The 14137-nt window shown below is 35.8% G+C and overlaps 2 protein-coding genes across 5 annotated transcripts; one reads left to right on the forward strand and one right to left on the reverse strand.

The window, feature by feature from the left end:
* The first annotated feature begins 3131 nt into the window (after nt 1–3131).
* LOC103967657 (transcription termination factor MTERF4, chloroplastic) lies at nt 3132–7324 on the forward strand. Of its 4 annotated transcripts, none has more exons than XM_048572548.1 (7): nt 3132–3821; nt 4496–4633; nt 5457–5570; nt 5680–5862; nt 5953–6022; nt 6378–6802; nt 6923–7324. In XM_048572548.1, the coding sequence occupies exons 1-6, from the start codon at nt 3699–3701 to the stop codon at nt 6443–6445; spliced, it is 696 nt and encodes a 231-aa protein (XP_048428505.1). In that variant the 5' UTR covers nt 3132–3698; the 3' UTR covers nt 6446–6802; nt 6923–7324. The 4 variants fall into 4 exon arrangements, with proteins under 4 accessions (XP_048428505.1, XP_009379208.1, XP_048428506.1 ...); XM_048572549.1 differs by having other exon boundaries at nt 3682–3821; nt 4531–4633; XM_048572550.1 differs by having other exon boundaries at nt 3682–3821; nt 4534–4633.
* Nucleotides 7325–7386: 62 nt separating this feature from the next.
* On the reverse strand, nt 7387–9709 carry LOC103967656 (vacuolar-processing enzyme). The gene is made up of 9 exons (XM_009380931.3): nt 9530–9709; nt 9236–9400; nt 8992–9148; nt 8806–8894; nt 8477–8676; nt 8282–8330; nt 8003–8191; nt 7635–7841; nt 7387–7545 (listed from the first exon to the last, which is right to left on the reverse strand). Exons 1-9 carry the CDS (start codon nt 9707–9709, stop codon nt 7396–7398), a joined length of 1386 nt encoding a protein of 461 aa, XP_009379206.1. The 3' UTR covers nt 7387–7395.
* Nucleotides 9710–14137: the final 4428 nt, after the last annotated feature.

Consider the following 14137-nt stretch of genomic DNA (forward strand, 5'->3'; position numbering starts at 1 on the left):
GTATGACCATAACCTAGTTGGCCTTGGCGAAAAACAAAATTAAGAAAAAGCTTAGAGGACATTAAGGGTCATGCGCGTCCAACGACAACAAGTATCATGTTTTTCACATGCACGGTTAACCGGTGGTTGATATACATAACAAGACTTTTCAAACTACCATTGTAACTTATATACATGACAATTATGTTTTAATTGTATCCATTATACCAATAGATTGCCGTTAAAGTTTCTTATTAATGCGAAAAACAGCTAGTTGCCTTATCTCCAGTTATGTGCAGGTATTATACATGTGATGTGCATATAGTGTATATGGTGGTGACATCACAGGTGATGACGCCATTTTTCTAATTTCGAAGAGAGAGTTGTGAGCTCTTCCGTTGGCTCATATCTGTGAGCATATTATGTGCATGTCGTGTGCATGTTACTGGAAATAGATGATTTTTAATGGGATTTCTAGAATATAGGTTCAGGTCAAAGATTTGTAAACTATAGATCTCTAAGAGATTTTCGAAATCTAGACCCCCACATATCCTTAATGCTGTTAATTGCTCGATGCACGTCCACAACCAAACCGACGTTGTTGCACGTATTGATACAGATAAAAAATTTGGGATTTTCTTTGAACTTAGAGGGAGAAGAAGTTCATCGGCGGAGGAGAAAAAAAGATTGCAGAAGAAAAAATGGTGTCTTTAGTTTTTCATAATGAATTTTCTTCAACATCTGAAATTTTTTTGGATTACAGATTGATTTTGACCCAGATGGGTTTTGAATGAGATTTCAAATTTGGGGAAGAAGATGATGATTTGAGGAAGAAATCCCCAATCTGCAACTAGAAGCACATAAATGTGTTCATTTTCTAAAAAGGCCAATCAACAAACACAAACAATCTCCAAATAAATCAAATCTTCCAACTGGGTTTTCAATCTCTAAATAAATCAAATCTTATAACTGGGTTTTCGAATTTGGGGAAGAAGATGACGATTTGAGAAAGAAATCCCCAATCTGCAACTACAAGCACATAAATGTGTTCATTTTCCAAAAAGGCCAATCAACAAATACAAACAATCTCCAAATAAATCAAATCTTCCAACTGAGTTTTTGAATTTGGGGAAGAAGATGATTATTTGAGGAAGAAATCCCCAATTTGCAACTGCAAGAACATAAATGTGTTCATTTCTCAAAATGGCCAATCAGCAAACACAAACAATCTCCAAATAAATCAAATCTTCCAACTGGGTTTTCCATTATCTTTCACTAATCTAAGAACATCCAATAAATATCAATTATAGAGAAAGAAAGAGGAAGAGAGAGTAGAAAGAGATAAATCAGAAAATAAAAGGAAATAACCTATTTATATATGAGGGCAATTTAGACATTTTAAGACGTAGGAAAAATCATATTTATGTTCGACTGTTGTGCATGTCATATGCATATTCAAAAAATCATATTTTTGTCTGATTGTTGTGCATGCATGACATGTGCATATCGTGTGCATATTCCAAAAATCCTATTAGAATTAAAATAATGTCGTATTTTTTAGTATTTCTCTATTATTTATGCCACTTCAACAAAAGAGTGGAACTCGTAATTGTCACACATCACTTAACGTAAAAGTGACAATTTAATTAACAAATATACAAAATTGCGATTAAAATGTAAATTTCTGTATGATATTGAAATATTTTTAGAACATATTATGAGGTTACAATTACATAGGTAAATGATTTACCCCTTATATTTGGATTTCCCCAACTTTGTCTCATTCCACCATCGTGTCCTGTCAAAGTTGCTTTTAGCTCAATCCAAAAGAAAAAGATGAGAGCTTTCTCTTGAGTTACCCATTATATTTGTTGTACCAAATTATTTCAGATTAGTCTAGCTTCAACAATTAAGTTGGATTGGTTTAAACTAAACTAAGTTGAATTAACTTAGTGAAACGTTTGATATAATGTCAGACTAAGAAGTTGGACTAACTTCTAGTTCTAGTTCAATTCCTAGCCCTCCTAATTGAGGGGCTAATATTTTTCACACAACTCCATCAATCACAATCAAAATTCTAAACTTGTTCGAATTCTAAGTTGCAAGATAATTGCAAGATTCATATACATACTGTAAGTATGTAACCACAAAAGGCAAAACTCGAATTTGGCTTGCTTGAGTACAAGAGCATCACCAGTAGCTCTCAGATGAATAGCCATTGCACAAACTTGAAAACCCAGAAAAGTAAAAACACCATCGATCAAAGAACAGGAAACCCACAAACTAAAACTAATCAAAACAGTTTAAAAGGATTTAAAACCCTAATTAATCATTGAACAGAGGTAAAGTCGCACCCGAAGGCCATGCTGTCTGGAATCGAGATCGATGAGCCCAAGGCAGTGCCTTTGGAAGATACCCAGATTGTGAAACGAAAATCTGAGCTGTGTAGTCAGATCGAGAAGTCGCTTGATGAAGCGAAATAGATGAACGCGAACCCAGTTGAGACGGTCTTAACAATCCTATGCTTTGCGAGGGGATTCGCTAAGACCAACTAGCGAGCTGTTTTGTTGGGGCTGTTGTGCCTTGACTGATTATCTCACCAACATACAAACCCACAGTTGAATAGTTTAAAATACAAGAAATAAAGACATCGAGAAATTTACGAGGTTCGGCAAAAACCTGCCTACGTCCTCGAAAAGATATTGCTCTTCACTATGAGAAAAACAGTACAAGTTACACATGAGTTAAATCGACATAACCCAATCCCATATCCCTTGTACACCCACTCACAGAATTTTCCCAAGAGCCTCACTCTACCCCAAGAGTTCCTTACTCTCACTCTCTAATTTTTTCTTTTGTTCTCCTCCTCATGCTCTCTTTTCACTCGGCAAGCCTTTAAATAAAAATCAGCCCCTTTTCTTCTCCTCCTTTCTTCCACCTGAAAGCCAAATAATTATGGCTTTGAAAAAGCCACAAAACAAGGAAACATAATCCTCATCATGATGTTCCCTCATCAATTTTGTTTTGTTTCCTAGCCTAATTTGACCACTATCCAACAGGGGCAAGTCCCTCTTAATACCATTAAAACTAGTCCGGGTAGGGAACAATCACAGGATTATCCTAATTTTTAGTGTAATCCAATCTAGTGAAGTATAAGGAAGTCAAACAAACACACCCTCAGGGGTTTTAGGGTTTAAGAAAGAAAAAGACTTTCTTTCCATATATGGATGCTTAATTCCTCCAACCATGTCCTCCTCCAAATTCCCCTCAATCCCCACAACCTTCACCATAACTTTCAGACTATCCTCGTCACCGAACCCCCCCAAAAACCCATCACCCCTTCTCCCCAACCCCTCAAACCCCACTCTCACTCTCAGACTCCACCTCACCCACAAACCCAAGATCCAATTTTTCCGGAAACCCTCCAAAACCCACCAAAATTTCCACTGCCCCACTGTTTTCCGCGCCGCCCAACAGCTCTGCGCTGCCACCGGACCACCAACCGGAGCAAATAAAAACTGCCCAAGAAGCCCTTTTGGAGCTTCTTCAAGAATTTGGGGCTTCTGAGGCGGAAGCCGCCTTTGTTTCGTCGAATTCGCCGAGGTATTTGTGGATGTTGGTTGATGGGGTTGTGGAGTTGGATGAGCTGGGGATGTGGGGAGAGTGGGAGGAGGGGAGAGAATTAGGGGGGATTCAAAGGGAAGGTGAGGTATTTGGCTATGGAGAAAGGTGACAATGGAAAGATTGAGTTTTTGGAGGGTGCGGTCGGGTTGAGTCTGTCTTCGGCTATGAATGTTGCCAGGCATTTATCTGCAGAGACGCTTCCGGGGCTCATTGAGAAGGTAAGGGCATTCTGGTTCGTTATTATTTGTTTCGTTGACAATCTAGATTTTGGTTATTGTGAACTTGCAATTGGCATCAGAACAATTTGTCAGAAACTGTATAGGGTAGGAAGTGATGACATTCTTATTGTAGGAACTAAGAAGTGATGACATGTTCATCATTTTTTTATGGCTTATCTATGACATCTTTATTTATCAAAAATCAATATTTCTAATCATGTACTATGCTATTACGTATTCTATGCTAGACAATAATCTATGTGCTCCCTGAGAAGGGGTTTCGATATGACATACAATGTGAAGCAAACTCGTTCAAGGTTGTATGAGGTTCTGCATTATTAACATAATTGTGCTTTCTTGATATTGTTCTAAGGTAGTAAACAGTGCTCACTAGGAAGCATGAGAGAAATGGTACATTAGATGATGTTACAAGCTTTGGGAATGTGCAGCCTGATTAGTTTCAGGCAAAGCACATGAAAATCATTCAAATTACATTTGAGTTTGTAAATTCGGGAATCAAGTTGAATTAGGACCAATATACCTTGTAAAATTGGAAACCTTATGAAATGGATAAAGAGCAGGAATTTGGTATTGATTATCAACATATGAATCCACAAGTGAAATTATTTTTTAGATCTGTGGCAGATGGTTTCTTATTTTACATTTGCTTATAGGTTAACTATGTGAAGAAAATATTCTTTTCTGACAGTAGTGATGGGGGGCTCACTGGGAAAAATGCTCGTCGTATGATGATGCACTTATCAATTCCTATTGATGATGACTTGCAACAAACCCTATCCTTTTTTGTAAAGGTCTGGTATGTCTCTTTCAAATCTTTATAGTGCATGAATGTCTATATGCAAGTTATTCTTATTTCTTTTCTTTGCTATTTAGAGATTCATTTTCACGTGCATCATGTGTGTCCAGATCACTTTATCTTGTTTTTAGTTGTTTTTTCATTTCATGCTATAGACAGCAAGGTGTGGAGGTTTGGATATGTTGGGCTCTGGAGATTCTGCTTTCCGTTGCTTAATTGTCCTTTCCACGTCTTCTTTTGTTGCCCTTGGATCCTCAAGTGAGACCTTTTGTGGAATATCTTGAAAATTTTGGAGTCCCTAGGGAAATAATGAGAAGCATATTTCTGTTATTTCCACCTGTTATTTTTTGTAACATTAAAGTCATCAAAACAAGAGTGCTTGCTTTTAAAGAGGTGCTGCCAATTTCAGCTCTGCTTTCTCTTCATTTTAGTTTATGCACAGAAACATTATGTGACTTAATACGACTCCAAATATGCCGTTACTGAAGAATTGGTTATTTCTGCAGCATTATTAATGATAAAATACGTGATCTCCATCTCACTGTGCAATTATGTTGGTTCTAGTTTCCTTGTTCTCACATTGGACATTTATTTTTTCTTCGGACATGTGTACTTTTAGAATTATGAAATGTTACGATCAGTAGCATAACAAAATGTACAGAGATTATATGCAAATTGTGATAAAATAGGATTATGAAGTTGGATTTATACATTGTTCTCTTGGTGTATACCATTTAGACCAAGAATGGACTTCACTACATTATTTGGACACCTTTGTATACCTATGATTGAGCACTTTTTCATGAATTCTTGTGCAGGTTGGTGTGGAGGAGAAAGATGTCGGCAGAATGTTGATTAAATATCCATGGATTCTATCAATGAGCATTCAAGAGAACTTCAAGGAGGTTTCTTCTTTCTTTGAGTTGGAGAAGGTACAGTATCCCCTTAGGTCCTATTTTGATTCTGGCCAAATTTTCCAACACAAATGTTGGTTGATTATTTTGAGCTAAATGCTAAATGTGAAATTATGTTTCATAACAGGTACCAAAATTGAGTGTTGGCCGTGCAATCAGAAGCTGGCCTCATATTTTGGGTTGCTCAACCAGCATGCTAAAATTGATGGTCGAAGAAATTGGTGAATTGGGTATTAGAAACAAGAAGTTGGATCAGGTTATCTCTAGAAGTCCTCAGCTATTGATATGGAAACCTCAAGAATTTCTTCAGGTAGGTTATTGATATTTTCACAAATATGTTTGTTCCTTATATTCATGAATATTACCTCATGACATCTTCCTGTTTAAATCTTTCGTGTAGAAAATACTTGTGTGGCTGTTTCATGAATTTCCGTTTTATATTGAAGATGAGATACCGAAGAATTTGTTTGGTAATACAGTGCCATATACTCTAGTCTTTCGGTTTCATGCTTTATAGCTAATATTATTGTATTTGAAATGGCCATAAAAAGAATAAGGTGAAGTGATGCAAAATTTTAAAATGAATTTATTGTATTTGAAACCGTTAAGATGCCTTTTGTGCATGCTGAGTTTGCAAATTTTATGGTAGACTGCAGTAGTGTCCACAATATGCAATCCCTGTGACACATTCTTCAACTTTGTTTAATTTTATTTTTGAACAAGATACTTCAGAGAACTTAAAACCGATACATACTTTAAATACCCTGAAATCCCCCATGACCAAATCTCATATCATATGACTTGTCGCTTACTGTCATTGTAAAGTTGCTCCAACTATGGTGATGAATGGGGAACACGGCCAAGAAAGGAAACTGTGGAGGTTCGGCTTGTAGTGTACCTTTTACGTGTCGTCATGAAACCTAGTCCAATCACCCATCTTTTCATGTTGGTCCCACCTTAGGGAGTGAAAATCTCATCCAACACGCAGCATTTGGATACATTTTATCAGTCTCTGTGAAGGATTTGGGAACCATGTATATGAGTCCTATTATCCTAGGATTTGATAAAGAAACAGTTGGGAGCATACTGGGGTGTTGTCCCAAAATATTTGCCGCCAGCATTGGCAAAACTCTCAAGAGGAAGCTGGAATTTCTTGCTAGCAATGGTGTTTCCGAACCCCACCTTCTTCGGGTTATCAAAAAGTATCCAGAGCTTCTCATCTCTGACACTGATAGAACTTTACTTCCTCGGTAATGCTCTTTAATTTCATTTAAAATTTGCGGCTCAAAGAATTTAGAATTCTCCGGTTCTTGGTGAAATGTGAATTAATCTGTTGTATCATGGACTGATGTGGAGAATTTGGTGGGCAGGATGAAATATTTAATGAAGAATGGGCTGTCGTGGAGAAACCGGTGACGGATTTGGTGGAGTATCCAAGGTACTTCAGTTATTCATTGGAAAAGAGGATAAAACCTAGATACTGGGTGCTAAAGGGGAGAAATATCGAGTTTAGCTTACGAGATATGTTGGCTAGACAATAATGCGGTGAGAGGAGCCTATCTTCTGTTTTGACAAAGCTATTCTCTAATCTACGGGAACAAGGACTCGAACTTGAGCGCAAGCCGGTCGGCACACAGTCTTGACCAACTAACCTCAACTCTAATTAGCGAGGATGATGTGTTCTTAGTTTGTAAACAATAAACCACAAATTGTCACAGTTTTGTAACATTTTGTTGTAATGTTCAATGTATAGTAAACTCCCGTTTCATTAATCTTTTTTTTTAGTACTCCACTCTTTTCCTGTTTCCTTTTATTAATTCATCTGATTATCAGAAAGGAAGTTCTAAACATGGGGTTTCTTGGAACAAGTCTGATCAGACGCCACAACCATTTTCTCTGCCGTGATCCCAGCGTTGCACATGTTGGCTATAGCTCGCGTGTATTTCAATCCGTATGCAGAAAAATGTCCACAATATTTCTCGTAAATCTTCAACTGCATGGAAAGAACCCGATCGATATCCAAATCTCAGAGAAAAAGGTGTACTGGGTGTACTTTAAACAGTTAAAAGATCGAGGACTTACAAGCTTCTTGAAGCAGTCCCAGTTATCTACTAGAGGTTGCCCTCGCGGCCTAACCTTCATCAACATGTTTGAGCTCTCCCGGCGTCCAAACAAAAGCTCCCCTATTTTATGTACGCTATCGTCCACATGTTTCCGATGAGCAATTTCATCGAGTAGCTGCTTTCGAGCTTCCAATTCCTCCTGAGAGCCAGTCGGAGCTCTACCCAACTGCAGAACTTATAATCGTAAGAAAAACATTTTGAATTCAGAGCTGCATTATCAAATTATATGAAAACTTTCTCTAGCCGAAAAGTTTGGCATTGTTTTGTTGCAAAAACTAAAATTAGTGTATATATGTCATTGGAAACATCCAAGTTTAGAGCAGAAACCTTGTGCTGAAAATAGTGGAGCTTAGTGTCGCGTTGGTTAACAGCCCTTGAGATTAAGGGTGAAGAGATATTGCTGGTGGAAGTACTACGTTTAGAAAGATATCCACCCATGTAAGTGACAAGGAACTGCTGTCTGCGACTCATATCTCCGTACTGCATAACATGAGATTTATTTGTTCTTCTTCGAACCTGTAATTTAGCCGACATGGTCATATATACAATTCTTATTTTTGCTAATATTATTACACATAACGATATAAAGTTCAATATGCATGTTACCCTTTCATACTGCTGCTGCAAAGTTTCTTTGCGCGAATCACTTATGTCACTGCTCTCAAATGTGACATTATGTTGCAATAGCCACCAAAACAAAAGAATATTAGTACGAGCTTTTGATTGAAAGTATATTGGAAACTTGGAAAGTAATGTGCTCTTTAGAACAGAATAATCTTCAAATGGAAAGCATTGCATTACCAATCCTCCATCCAGGAAATACTGTACAAGTCTCCCAAACAAGTACCATACTCTTCAGCAACACGAGGATCTTCACCAGGACAATATGTTCCATAACTGCTCTCTTCTGGATTTGCCGCGGTAGTAGCATAAATATTTAGATTTCTCGGAAGGATACCATCAAACATGCTCCCAGACTCGCAAGCTTCAACGTACAGTACCTTTTATTTTTTTCCATATAAATGCATCAAAGCCTTAGAAGGTACTGATGAAATCCACCAAAAATTAATTCAAAATTTAATGACGCTTGATTCTATTTTCTTTTTCTTCATATAAGTAGGAATTCATACCATGCTTTTGAAACCTCTAGAAGCATGCTTCTTCTTCAGGACACGTATGAGATCTATAGCGTAAACATAATCGCCATCAGTAGGCATAGCTGAATACAATACAGATTCATATGTCAGTTAACTATGCAGTATTTATTTAATTTCATAGAAAAATAAAATTTTAAAAAATTTCTTCCTTCATTGTACCAAGTAATCCTGCAGAACCATGGTCTGCATAATATATGAAAACGTGGTCATTTGGACCGCTACGCAGAACCTTGCCACTCCCTCCAGTGAGAGCACTTTTGTTTCCAAGAATAACATTATAGAAATTGTTTGGATTAACATCAGTTCCTGTATAATCCTGCATTAAAAAAATACACCATTTCGACAATGTTAAACTACCAAAGTACTAGCTAGAAACTAAATCAATATATGCTAAAAGTTAAACCTTGGGAACTCCTTTATAAACATCACGGCCATTTGGTTTGTTGATGATGACACCTTTTCTAGGATTTTCCGGGTTGTATGCAATATCATCGTACATAAAAACGATGATGTTCTCATCTTTCAGTCCGCCTTTCTTCAGTATCTGGTATGCATGGCATATATCAGCCTGCATAAAACAATTAATAAATTGTATAATTAATAACATAACTTAACCATATGTTTATATGATTTAATTTATCAGACCAAAATAATATTACTCGATACTATATATAATGAAATTTGGACAAACTTAAACCTGGTGTCTATAGTTGTAGTATTCATTTGACCCAGCAACTAGAACAGCCCATCTATTTCCCTTTTTCTCAGTGTTACTTGGAGGGCCACCGAAATCTTTAAGTTCTGCGTTTTCTGGGAGGCACCAGCTCCCAACAATCAAACTTAACAAAGCAACAAATAGTAATGCTCCACAAGCCATTCTGCAGATAATTAAGGTCACCTGTAGACACATAGTAGAGCTAGATTTAAAACTTAGAAGTCGAAAAAATTAAAGTACGTATAACGCAGTATACGTAGTCTAACGTAGATCACTTTTGTTGTGATACATGAAATATGACCACTATATTTAAATTGAATCACAAACCCTCTAAAGCTCGGACTTCAATGAGAAATTAAGGAAATGAAGCTAGAAGATTAATGTGTTTAATGGGAGACTAATTCCTCTTACCCCAACAATATCTCAGCGAAATTGCAAAAGAAATTGATTCAAAATACCTCACTCAAGCTCTCTCTAGTTAAATTTACATGCTCTTCTAATGAATAAAAGGAGTCTATTTATAGATGTCTTGTGGTTCAAATGAATGGTTCAGATCAAATCTCATGATGAAGGAGAAGGAAGTGGGTATTTAATTTGATGATCAATAGTTTCATAACTCCACTCCAATTAAAATTTTTCGTCTATCAACTTTGTGATCCTTGACGTGGAATTTTGTGTGTTGTTGGGAATACCATCATCAAAGAATATTACTATTTACATGTTATAATATTTTTTTTTCCTTATTAAAATGGGGGACCGGGACTAGGAACCGGGATTACTCATAGAGGCATTTCAACTTCCCCTTAACCACAGTCAAGTAAACTCACCAGCTTGGAGCCTCAAATCTGGGATGTCCTGGATATAACATTGTTGGATGTCAAAATTAATATGTCCCGTGCACTTCTATGATATATTAGTAATAGAAAATAACACATATGTTACATAAGGGGTATAATTCTTACAAATTCAAATAAATAGTACCGTACATATACTTGAGACTAATATACCAACTTGTCATTTACCAAAGTCATAATAAATGATCATAGTGTAAAAACATTGAATTAATGATAAAAATAAAAATAAATATAGGACCAAATATTTGAGCACTAATAGTACTACATTGATTTGGTTTACGTATTCGATAAAAATGCAAGAGTTTTTAGCTAGCTGGATAACTTTATTTAATTAAGACCATGCACTCTTTTGTATCCGAAGCTTTGACGCAAAATTTTCACCTTTTCTAATATCCTTTGATAAGAAAAAATGTCTAAAAATAAGTAGAAATGCACCTATATTTTGAGCTAATGACCTAAAAAACTAATTATTAGGTTGGATAGTTTGATATGGCATGACATGGATTATTCGTAATAATCCTGGGTCGCCAAAAGAGGGATTACTTGTGTAGACATGCATGGATCATGCATTATTATGAGTTTATGTATTACTAGCTCTGACTGATGATTTAAATGATGTATATATATATGGATAAAATCTTACCATTTAATTAAATACATTGGTGATTTTGTATTGCCTTGGCATATTTCGCACTGAATTATTGAGTGACACCTTGAAATTGCTATTTTAAATTACAATTTTATTTTATGTGTAACAACCACTATATATATGGAACGTCGGCTAGGCTGGTGGTTATTCCATTTCTGAATTTTAAAGAATATCTACTTGGTTCGAGACAAAGAATTTCTGGAAGTGTAACATGTATGATATATTGATTAAATGATTAGCCTTGTTAATGTAGTAATAGATTGTCCTACGGTTGATTTATTTGCAGTGTTCGCAATTATTTTCTTGGCGCCAAAACTTTGTGACACGTTATAATTATACAGAAGTTTTGCAGGCACTATTTGGCATTGTTGATACTTAACCACTTAGACTCCAATTTTACCATATTTCACGATAATAGCTAGGGAAATGAAGGTTGAATAATAAAAAGAGAGTTTTAACGAAAAACCCGCACTACTTTTCACTTTAACGAAAAACCACATTTTTACATTAAAAAGTCAATTTTGTTACTATTCACTTTACTCTTTATTTTGTCCTTATTATTAAAACTCAAAGTTTTCAAGTCATTTTAATTAGTTTTCCTTAATAAAAATGGGTAAGCAAAACGGTTGGGCCAGTGAAGAGGACATAGAGTGGAGTTTTTCTGGCTAGTATATCCTGGAGAAGATGATGTTGGAGGTGGGTGTAGAAGATCATGGCTAAGTTGGGTGGTGATTAGAATTGAATGTGGAGAAGATGCAGATGGGTGTGGAGAAGTTAAGGCTGTCTCAAGGGGAGGAGGTGGGAAAAAAAAAAAAAAAAAAAAAAAACCCCAAAATTTGGGCCCAAAACTGAATTTTCGGGGTGCCCCAGCTGGAGGCAGGGGGCGCTAAAGGAGGAGAGGGGGGGGCGCGGATAAGGGATCCAACATATTGTCTGTGGGTGAGTGCACGATAAGCATCTCTTCTACAGCTTAGGTTATAGCGTTGTTGCCTTTCAATGGTTGATGCGAGCTCTTGGGTTTTTATCCAGTTTTGCGCGCCTAACTACATTAAATTCCAACAGCTATTTAAAGTGCAACATTGATTTTTTATTGTTGCAATCCAATAATTAGTTTAAAAATAAAAATTCAACGTTTATTATTTTAAATCCAACAGCTCAAATCTAATTTAATCAATTTTAACAATAAAAAATTTTAGCGGCCAAAATAATGTTATCCCATCCATTTTTAACTAATCCATAACAAATTCAATTTTCTCATATTTCACTACCAAATTTCTTCAATCATTCCATTTTTCTTTCAAAATTAGCTCATATGGTAGACAAAGAAAGCGCTAGAAATGCTGATTGGCTTCCTAGCGAAGATGTCGCCTTATGCTTAGCTTAGGTGTCGATTGCCAAATATGGTTCTATTGGTCGCTTTCAAACAATTGATACGATGTTAGAGCATATTTATAAATGCTTCTCGCCACAATCCAAACACTGTAGTGGGAAAACCTCGACTACAAAGAGGTAAGGACGAAGCTAGAGATTTGTATGAATGGGGGCATCCTCAAACAGCGAAGTCACAATTAAAAAGCTAAAAAAATTTACTGAACAAAGCACTTATATATTAATCCATAAAGTTTTTCATGTAAAAAAACTTAGAATCATTGTTGACGAAGTCAGCAATGATGGAGCCACATAGAGGCCTCTCCTGGAATTTTACCCTCTTATATGATTTATCTGCAAATTATTACAATGATGAATATGTGGCTCATTGGTTAGTCGGATTTTGCAATTCCAAGTGTTCCTGGGGGTCGAGAGACTTGTTGGAGTATGCCACATCCTTCAGATTTTTTTTTAAATTGAAAGTACAAAAACCCTTGTAATCTGTCTTCTTTTTAACCATATATCCAAGCTCCCTTTTCTTGTTCTAATTTCCCTTATGTTTTACCACATAATAACTAAGCCCACTTTTTTTTTGGTAGTAATTATCCTTATGTTTACCATATAAAAATCATACCTCTTTTTTTTTTTCTTTTTTTTTTTTCCCTCCCAGTTGATATAAAATAAGATCTTACAGTTTAGAATCAGATCTAATTTTAAGTCTTGACTTAAAATATTTGTTCGAATCTAATGTATTCATCTTTTATTTATTAAAGCTCATAAACAAGTTTTGTTCTTATGATATAATTATTTCAATATTAAAAATTTAAGCTCTACCACTCTTGTTTGATTAAAATTTTCCTTGCCAATACTATAAACAAAACTTTTGTTTTTCCTCCCATGCAATAAAATTGCAATTATTTTGTCTAATTTCTTTTGTATGGCTTGAAGGTCCCTCATAGTCTAGATTTTTGGCTTCGCCACTGGAAGTCAAGTCATACTAATACCAAGAGAAATGCTAAGGAGACTCTTTTAAAGTGGGACTCTCCGTCACCTCATATTTTTGGCACAATGTTTTATAATGTTGGTACGAGAATGGTGCCAAAAACAATAGGTGACTGAGAGTCCATAGAGAGTTTGACTCTTAGTAGTCTTGTTAGCATTTCCCTTAATACCAATTAACATATAGAGTTTAATTGTATTTGAATTATGGTTAGTCATTGGGATGCAAAATTGTACAATTTTTGTGGAAATAAAAAAAAACAAAAAACTTAGTGGGGGCATCCACCCCCTCTGACCTATAGTGGCTCCGTCCATGCAAAGAGGATGTAAGTCTCGCTTCAAAACTCTCGACCAACAATATCAACTATGGAGTTCATCTTTATGTGTTCCACATCATAATTCAGCAAGGAGTGTATCAAAACGTATGAAGTTACCATGCAATAATCAGTTAACCCTTTGTGTCTAGCATATAACGAAAGAATGAGCTAAACCAACATGATTAACTTGCATGACATTCAAAAACCAACGTGAAAATCTTAATTTACTTTTATTATTATATAGTTAACTTACATCAAAACATTCACGAATAATTATTATGATTATAAAATTATAATTCTACGCAACATCTTTGAATCCCTACATCTTAACTTTTTTCTCAAATGCTCATTTGTGAATCTAGACTGCTTCTCTGTCTGCATCATATCCTCCTCAAAAGACTAC

Source organism: the organism of the source record quoted next, unplaced genomic scaffold, assembly GCF_019419815.1.
Source record: "Pyrus x bretschneideri cultivar Hongxiangsu unplaced genomic scaffold, Pyrus_bretschneideri_v1 Contig61, whole genome shotgun sequence".
Classification (NCBI taxonomy): Eukaryota; Viridiplantae; Streptophyta; class Magnoliopsida; order Rosales; family Rosaceae; genus Pyrus; species Pyrus x bretschneideri.

Excerpts from the sequence above, each read along its gene's own strand:
- LOC103967657 (XM_048572548.1), top strand. The coding sequence starts at position 3,699 with ATGGAGAAAGGTGACAATGGAAAGATTGAGTTTTTGGAGGGTGCGGTC. Across the intron at positions 3,822-4,495 it reads TTCCGGGGCTCATTGAGAAG|GTTAACTATGTGAAGAAAAT; the intron begins GTAAGGGCATTC and ends ATTTGCTTATAG. Across the intron at positions 4,634-5,456 it reads CCCTATCCTTTTTTGTAAAG|GTTGGTGTGGAGGAGAAAGA; the intron begins GTCTGGTATGTC and ends ATTCTTGTGCAG.
- LOC103967656 (XM_009380931.3), bottom strand. The coding sequence starts at position 9,709 with ATGGCTTGTGGAGCATTACTATTTGTTGCTTTGTTAAGTTTGATTGTT. Across the intron at positions 9,149-9,235 it reads TTTATAAAGGAGTTCCCAAG|GATTATACAGGAACTGATGT; the intron begins GTTTAACTTTTA and ends TTTTTAATGCAG. Across the intron at positions 8,192-8,281 it reads TGCAGCAGCAGTATGAAAGG|GTTCGAAGAAGAACAAATAA; the intron begins GTAACATGCATA and ends GCTAAATTACAG.